General features: G+C 44.7%; 1 protein-coding gene across 1 annotated transcript; it reads left to right on the top strand.

Annotated features, from left to right (window-relative positions):
- Positions 1 to 460: 460 nt before the first annotated feature.
- Positions 461 to 4,883, top strand: kazald2 (Kazal-type serine peptidase inhibitor domain 2). Its single transcript, XM_042061193.1, has 4 exons — positions 461 to 1,492; positions 2,377 to 2,537; positions 3,215 to 3,362; positions 4,636 to 4,883. Exons 1-4 carry the CDS (start codon positions 994 to 996, stop codon positions 4,749 to 4,751), a joined length of 924 nt encoding a protein of 307 aa, XP_041917127.1. The 5' UTR covers positions 461 to 993; the 3' UTR covers positions 4,752 to 4,883.
- Positions 4,884 to 8,833: the final 3,950 nt, after the last annotated feature.

Below are 8,833 nucleotides of genomic sequence, written 5' to 3'. Positions count from 1 at the left end.
TTTAAAAAGAAAAATATCTGATAATACTGTATATAAAAGTCACTTTAAATAGTTTTAAATAAGAGTGTGATGTGTTAAGACCTGGCCACCGTATCATGGTGTTATTGTATTATTGTTATTGTTATGTATATTCCCCCTGCAATTATAATACTTATTCTTACATGCATTTGATGTCAGACTTGACCTGTTTTTTACTCTTAAAAAAGTCAGTAATTACACGCATGATGCAATGCATGATAGAATATCTTGCCAAATACAGCACTAAACATTTTCACAACAGAATCTTTGTGCGCCCATTTTGTGCGTAATTATCTAAAGCTCTTGAATGTTTTCAGGTGCAGGTATTATCCTGTACCAGGTGTGTGGAGGTGAATTTATGGCCATGGCTGTGACCGTCACCCCCCCCCCCCCCCCAACCCTAAGGAGACAGACTTTTGATTGGACACCACAAGCCCCTGGGCCCACCCTCTCCATACCTTGCTGTAGGAGGTTGCAATTTAAGAGTGGGGTCAGCTGAGCATCAGACAGTCCGTGACACCCTCTGTCTCTCCCATTTCTGCCTTGTCTGCTCTTTTTGACTGTCTGTGCAGGTCGCTTCCATGCAAAGGAGTGAAGGCAGACAGCACTTAGACCGGCACAAAGAGAGAGAAAGAGAGAGAGAGAGAAAGAGAGAGGTGGGGAACTGAGGTGAGATAAGCCGCACTTAAGTCTCCTGGTACCAGTGAGCCCGGTGTTTTTGACAGACAGGTGATATGATCGGGCCTTAAAGCCTGCTGAAGATCACTCATCTCCAGAAAGAGCTGAACCACTAGTGCCAGAGCCGCCACTCAAGCTGAGCAGATGGAAGCACTCTGATCCCGCTGAGACTCTGGAGCGCCCCACACAAACAACGCCTGGAGGAACAACAGGACTAAACAACTGGGGCACATTTCTTGTGTGTGTGGGGTTTTTTTTTGTGGGTTTTCCATTTTTCCAAAGGGATTTAAAAAGACCATGGCTCTTAAGGAGGCACTGTTGGCTTTGCTGCTGGCCCTCTGTGTTGAACCGGTGCCTGTGGAGTTCCTTCAGAACATGGCAATTGTCCCGCGGCAACCAGGGTGCACGCAGGTGTGCCAGCCCGACCTGTGCCCGGTGGCTCACCTCCTGCAGCGGTGCCCGGCAGGGCGGGTGCGGGACGCCTGCGGGTGCTGCTGGGAGTGCGGCAATGCTGAGGGTCAGTTCTGCGACGCCGACCCGGCCGCTGGGTTCTACGGACGTTGCGCCGAGGGCCTGAGGTGCCGCGTTCCTCCCAGGGAGAGGGCCCGCTTCCTGACCAGTGCGGCGGAGGAGGAGGAGACGCCCAAGGCCGTCTGCGTGTGTGCCAAGCATGAGGTGCTGTGTGCCACTGATGGGAAGACCTACGAGAACAAGTGCCAACTGCGCAGTGCCCAGCGCGGCCTGGCACAGGGAGAGAGTAGACCCACCGTGGCTCACTATGGACCATGCCGATCAAGTGAGTGCATTCTGGGTAGTAGGACAGGGGTTAACCACATCCTGGGGTTAAGAAAAGGCAGAGAGGTTTAATAGTGAGAATGTGAGTGTCTTTTGGGATGTGTTTCTTAATTGTTATTTGCGAGTCTGTCCTTGACAAAGAACTTACGTTTTGGCTAGCATATCAACTGATAGTAGAAAAGGGAGCCCAATTCAATTATGCTAATGTGTTTTTGCAGTGTGTTAACCCTTAGACTTGCAGTAAGAATTATGAACAAGATTGTTAACTACTACAGTTTAGATTTTACTGTCCATTATATACCTGTGATAATTACCTGTAAAACCAAGAATGTCTTTTGCAGATTAAATCATAAACTACTGGTAGTGCCAACAGCACTAAATGGATAGAGATGTGTGAAATGTTGATATAGTAGTCCAATTAGATTGACTGGGAATCATTATAAAACATTATGACATTAACTGCACACCGGCTAAGGTAAGTTCACCCTGTGGCCTTCTTCAAGACAAGGTACTATAGCATTCCCTGCAGTAGGCCATGCAGAGCTAAAGGCCAATGAGGCATTGCTCATCATGACTTTAATTAGGCAAGAGATATTAACGGAATGATCATTTATTACTTTGCTCCTACAAAGGTGAGATAAAAGCAATGAAATCCTACGGCAGTCATTTAAGGGATATCTGCATTACTCACAGACAATGTTACTTTCAGCTCCCGTATCTTTCCCCAAACTGCATATCTTTCTGTGTGAATTCATTCCAGATTGAATGTTAGCCTCAGTGCTACCCACAGAGGTCATACTTGTGAGTTACTAGAACAAGTAAATGAATTGTCTTAAACCCGATGTTACACTAACAGCTATGTTTGGCTTTCTGTGTTCTTTGCAGAGCCAGTCATCACCATTGGCCCCCAGACCAGCCACATGTTAGAGGGGAGCGACGCTGTGTTTGTGTGCGAGGTCTCCTCCTATCCCCTGGCCACCGTTCACTGGAGGAAAGATGGGAAGAACATCTTCCGCCCTTCTGATGACTCCAACATCGCTACACAGGTGCCCATTCACAGAGTACATTACATATGCATGCATGTAACAGATATTAACACTTTTTTCACCTCACTGTGTATAGAAATGTTACTGTGCAGGGAAATCCGATGAGAAATAAACAATGCTGATGACAATGTCCCTTCTATTGATAGCGCCTTATTTCCTCATGGCTGAGGGTCTGAATCAGGTCAGATGTGTGTCAGGGTCCCATGATATCTGGATGATTTTGCACCTAGACGTAGTCCTTCTTTTATGTGTGCCAGTGGCATTCAAATGCAGCCTACGCCTCAATTATGTTGTCTTTGTCATTAAGCCTGTGCATTGTGTGCTCAGAATGAGAGAGAAGGAGAGACAGAGAGACAAATAGAGAGGTGCTGCTGACATACCAGTGTAACATTAAAGAAACTTTCAAGTGTGATCTCTATCTCAATAATATTGCCTTTGCCCGTTGAATTATATACTGTGCACCTGAGAATGAAAGGGAGAGAGAGATAGACAGAAAAACACAGAGGGAGTTGGGGAGAAACAGAGGGAATGAAAGAAATAGAAAGAGAGAGAGAGAGAGACTAAAGCGTGAGACCGAAGTGTGTAAGCCCCCTCTGTGTAATTGTCAGGCTTGCAGAGGCTCATACTGTACACACACACACACTCACACGGTGTTTGCCCCTCTGTGTAATTACCAGGCGCGCCGAGGCCCCCAGCGCTTTGAACTGACCGGCTGGCTCCAGATCCAGAGCGTCCGCCCCGACGACGAGGGCGTGTACACGTGCGCTGCCAGGAACGCCTTCGGAGAGGCGTCTGCCTCGGCCAGATTGCAGGTTCTGTGGAAAGGTATGTCTGAGCACGGCCAAACAGCGGCACTCTTAGACGATAACGGAGTCAGGGCAAAGGGCAACGTGCTTAACCACCAAAACAACGCGTTCAGTGGGTCACTAGACAGGCTTGTCTGGGGGAGACTCCACTGGAAAGCAATGACCTCTTTGTCTAAACATGTTCCTAGATCTAGCTTTCAAGGTTCAGTCAATGTCAAAGCACAGTGTATGACAAATCTAGAAGGTAAGAGACATTATGCACCGAAAACCCTCTGCGAGTTACAGGGATTTATTGTTCTAGGGAGAGAAAAGTATATTTATAATACCTTATATATAACAAAACATTTGAATAAAAAAATTCAAGCCCACAGATTAGCATTTCTCCTCAACAGATGAGGACCACGCATGCTGCTTTTCCCGACTGTATCTGTTTTCTGAATGACGGAATTTCTGAATAGAAATTGTACCCTGCATTCAAACTCATACACCCTGCAACCATTTTCAAATCAATTCATTTGCTGACTGCGGTCTGACCTGTGGCATAAAGAGACGTTGCTATCAACAACTGAGTCCCATCGATCCCTCAGCCCACTTCCCCGTCTCCAGGCCCCACTATCAGTGCCTCTCATCTGGACGCACGTAAAGGTGAACTTGGCTTTCCGAGAAATTTCACGGAGATGCAGATAGCCTTACATTGTCAGGGGCTTTATGCTGAAGGAAAAGTCACATTAGTGATGACAGGCGTTTGTGATGAACAGTGGACAGAGCAGAGAGGAGAGGAGAGAGGAGAGGAGAGGAGAGAGGAGAGGAGAGGAGGGGGGTAGAGGGGGGTATATTATATGGCAGTGACTGTCTCCCTGTTATCTTCATCTCTGGGGGGTCTGTACCGCCCCCCACCCCCCCCCCCCCCCCCCCCTTTATCGGTGCACCCAAGATCCGTGTTTTTCTGGTCCTCTTTCCCGGAATGCTCCCAACTCATTGAACCCTGTTGCTGAAAGGTGAACCTGCAACCAAGGGAATCCACTTTGGCCTTTTTAACCCCCTACACTCCCATTTTCTGCCCACACTGAAGGTTGAATAAACCATAAGACATATATTCATATCTCAATGTATAGATGCCAAAAGTTCTCCACAGTCATTCTGAAGAGCTTTACAGCTGTAATGCTTCATTCTCTGCATACCATTATACTATCAGAAACATAGGCTACTGATTGCACGTGCAACTCTTGTGATTTTATGAAATGGAGTTTATTGCAGTTCTAGTTATAATGATGACTCTGTTCTTTCCCTAGAATCTCAGACAGCAAGCGATGAGATGAAGACGAAGCCATACAGCATCATAGACGATGAAGAGGATGGTGAGGATGAAGACTACGAAGGCCACTCCAGTGGGCATATGTACGTGTAAATTTGGCGGTAAAGAAAATGTAACAAAATATATTTAGATAGATTTTATAAGATTTTATAAGATGCTGTATGTATAATTGCATTCCAGTGAGTACAATTTCTGATTTATGTAAATAAAATCCTATTTCCTTTATACCTACTATCTCAAATGAATTCTTTGTAAGACTGGTAACAAGTTCACTGCTTATTATATTATTCATCTTCTCAGAGTCTTACTGCTTGGTATGCTGAGTGAACAAAATGATTTGAGCATTTAATTAGCCATAGTTAGGGATGATAGCTGCTATATTTCCCTCCAATCTGGGTGATGGCTATCCTGATATGCTTATCCTCCAATGTATTTGTGCAGATTTAGAGATTTAAAGAGTGTGTGTGTGTGTGTCTGTGTGTGTGTGTGTGTGTGTGTGTGTGTGTGTGTGTGTGTGTGTGTGTGTGTGTGTGTGTGTGTGTGCGTGTGTGCGTGCGTGCGTGTGTGTGTGCGTGTCTGTAGTGTGTGTATGTGTGTGTGTGTGTGTGCACGTGTCTGTAGTGTGTGTGTGTGTGTGTGTGTGTGTGTGTGTGTGTGTGTGTGTAGGTGTGCAGGTCTGTGTGTATGCACCATGCACCATGTCTGTGTGTGAGAGAGAAAGACAGAGAGAGAAGAACACAAATGAGAAATAAAAATACAGAGACCATGTTGTGCTGGTGCACTTACCCAGTGGGCCTCCTCTACTTGTCCCTGTTAAATAAAACATGGCCCAGCTCTCTGTAAGTGTCTGGGAAGACCAGAGGAGAAAAAAAGCACCCAGGTTAAGTTGTTTGAAAGCTCCGGTATTAAGAGGCGTTTTACACTTAAGAAGTTGGTTTCGCTGGGTTTTCTGTTTCCACCGGCTATTGATTGATGCTCAACTATCAATGCATAATAGAAAAGCACTCAGAGCAAATGTAGGGTTATGGCCTTGGAGGGAGGCGGCAGACGAGACTGCAGCCCAATGCCATTATTGCCCCATAAAGGATCCCTGGGGACAGCCATGGTGTTCACATCAGCACACACCAAGTACCCAATTAAAGAGAAAAACCTTTAAATTCCCTCCTCTTTCCTGGGCGGAAATCAATCCGAATTCAATCCATTCAGCTAGGATTCCGACAGAGCAGGTAATTGCTCATAATCGGTGAGAGAGGTGACAACAGCTTAAAGGGGAGACACTAACACAATCAGGGATTTTCTTTCAGCGTGTGTCCTCTGTATGGTCCTCTGAAGAGAGCCAGGGCGGGCAGAGCGAGCGAGAGTGAGAGCGAGAGTGAGAGCGAGAGCTCGTCTATGTGTGTTGCGCTCGCAAAACGCCTATCTAAAGTTTCAATCCTTATTTTTAGACGCTCCATGAGCAGGACTGATGTGCATTTAAGTCCTTTTTAGACATCTGGGCCAATAATGCACTCTGTAAAGCAATACTTCCGTAACACTACAGTGAAAAAAAAAAAAAAACAATCAAAGTGTTTTAAAACAAAATGGATCCCTGATTCATCTGAATCATTTGGGTTCTTGAGCGGCATTAAAAATTAATGTGGCATGGAAATTCCTCTGGCTTTAATTTTCTGTGGTGCAGATTTGTTAGCACAAGTAGGGGTGACTGGGGGGGGGATGCAATTACGCCATGATTCATTTTCACATGGGTGTAATTCTATCTATAGGTATTAACGTGGACACCAGGCTTTATGGCACTGTTTGACTGGATGAAACCCTCCCCTGGTCCTCTTTTCCAAAGGCAGCTTAATGATGCTTCTGTCTGCCTAGCAAGAGCGTGTGCGCGCCTGCCACCACGGGGCTGGGGTGAGGCGAGACAAGACGAGAGGTGTGTGTGTGTGTGTGTGTCTGTAGGAGGAGGGGTGGCCGGCCGGCCAGCCGTGTGGGTGCAGAGGCACCCTCTCCCTCCGGCCAGTAACACGATGTGCAGGGGTCAGCAGAGGTCAGAGGTCAGCAGCAGAAGTCTGCGATTAATGGATGTCTCAATAAACCCTGAGTTTAGATTACCAGCTCTCCCGGCCTGACCCCAACCACTGGCGGAGTGGAAGCACAGGGGTTCATTAGAGTGTGTGTGTGTGTGGGGGGGGGGGCTCGACCTTCTCTCCTCTCCTCTCCCTTTTAATTGGATTCCTTGCGAGGTAAGTGAGAGCAAAAGGGGTCTCCTCACTCCACTCCCCAGTCGATACACATGCCGGGCAGACATGCAGGATGCCCACTTCAAGGGCTATTGACAAGAAAAGAAAAGCAGGGCGGATTTCCCTGAGCGCACTCAACACACACTCAACACACACAACCTCATCATTCTCATGCTGGGAAGACATTTATATAGCCTGGCTAGTCACACTTCATTTTGCTGATATTTGGCAGAGACGCACAACAGTTACTGTCCTCGAAATGTGAGTGCTCAACACTATGTTATTTTGATCTTTTCAGTGTTTTATGGGACAAGAATGCTTTTGAAAAGATCAAAATAGGAACAGTTGCACTTGGAGGTAATGAGCACTCATTGAATGTTTTGAAATGTAATGATCAATAGATTTGTATGTCCTTCCCACATTACTATTCATCCTTTGTCATATATATAATTTGATTTCTGCATTGCCACTGTAATAGGAAATGATGAATATCATGGCAGCAAAACAGCACACATTTGAATGTTAGTTAAGCACAATTTAGTGTTAAGCGGAAAATAATTATTTTGGGATAAAAGATTTGGATTTAAAAAAAAATCAGGATGCTGTTGGCTTCTTTTTTCGGATACCAAGTCCAAAGATAAAGGTGTGTTACTGAGGTTGTGGTCTTTATCGTTTCTCACTTGACCATTAGGTGGCGTATACAACACTTCTATTAGCTGGAAGGTGGTGCGCGGTGGCGCCGTTGGTACAGGCTGGCATTTACATTATATATTTGGATGGTGTCATTAGAATGCCGCTGAATGAAATATGTCTTTGTCTCGCTTGCTCGCAAACTAATAAAGAAACCGCGCGGAGCCGCACAGCTGCGCATTATTGCTTGCCCTCAACTGAGAGATTTTTTCTAATTGACAAACGAATGAAAGGTTATAGCTGTCGCAAACAACTGGGTTGCAAATGAATTAGCCAGCTCTCGAAGTGCATGTCTTCGTTTTGTTTATAAGAACGATAATGACTTATTGCGGAATTAACTCTTCGAACAACAATTGCCGACCAATTACAATTTAAACACCCATAAGTTCATATCTCACGTCTCCTCACTGACTTTGGTTAATTAGCCGGCTAATAAATTAAAAGTCATTAAAGCACAATTTGATAATTACACTGTGATAATAGCACCAACGTATCCACAAACTGCATTCTAAAATTATGATGGGTAGAATTTTGATGGTTACGACAGCTCAAATAAACTTAGATCCTGTGATCCCCGCATTCAGAATTTCGTTTTTCTGTAGATTCCTGTCATAATAACAACAACAATATGGCCTAATAATACTACTAGTACTACTAATAATTGTAATAATAATGCAAAATAAATAAATAAGTAAATAATAATTTTAATGTAGGCCATATCCATTCATTTTGTGGTATTATTGAACATGGTATTCTGGTCTCTTAAGGGCTAATTTTTAAATTTGGACTCCTCTTTCTCTTTTTTTGAAGAAAGGTAGTATTTGATTACAGACATAAATGGGAAACATGCTGGTATATCCCCCATCTGTGCTGTTCCTACACGCTGAGCCAGGGAAGTTAAGACTCTAAAGTGGCAGATTCAGGATAGGGGCCCTGGAAGGTCAGTTTTCACCCAGTCAAACGGCCCTCTCTTATGTTACATATGCAATTCCCATACAGCCATACAAGTCCCTCTGTTAGGCATGCATGTCTGCACTTTTCAGAGTGGGACATTATATGGTAGGCCTATGGAAAATTTTGGTTTCTCCCCATTACTGCAACATTTGACACCAAATTTCCCTCACAGGATCAAAATATATACTATATACTTAAGGACAACAAGTTAACCATGGTGAATGTGCTGTTTATAAATTCAGAATTCAGAATGTAATTGCGTTTGTCCGAACAAATTGTTCATATTGGGTGTCTATCATT

This window comes from Alosa sapidissima, chromosome 14 (genome assembly GCF_018492685.1).
Source record: "Alosa sapidissima isolate fAloSap1 chromosome 14, fAloSap1.pri, whole genome shotgun sequence".
In the NCBI taxonomy this organism is placed as follows: Eukaryota; Metazoa; Chordata; class Actinopteri; order Clupeiformes; family Clupeidae; genus Alosa; species Alosa sapidissima.
This window is presented reverse-complemented; position numbering and strand designations above follow the sequence as displayed.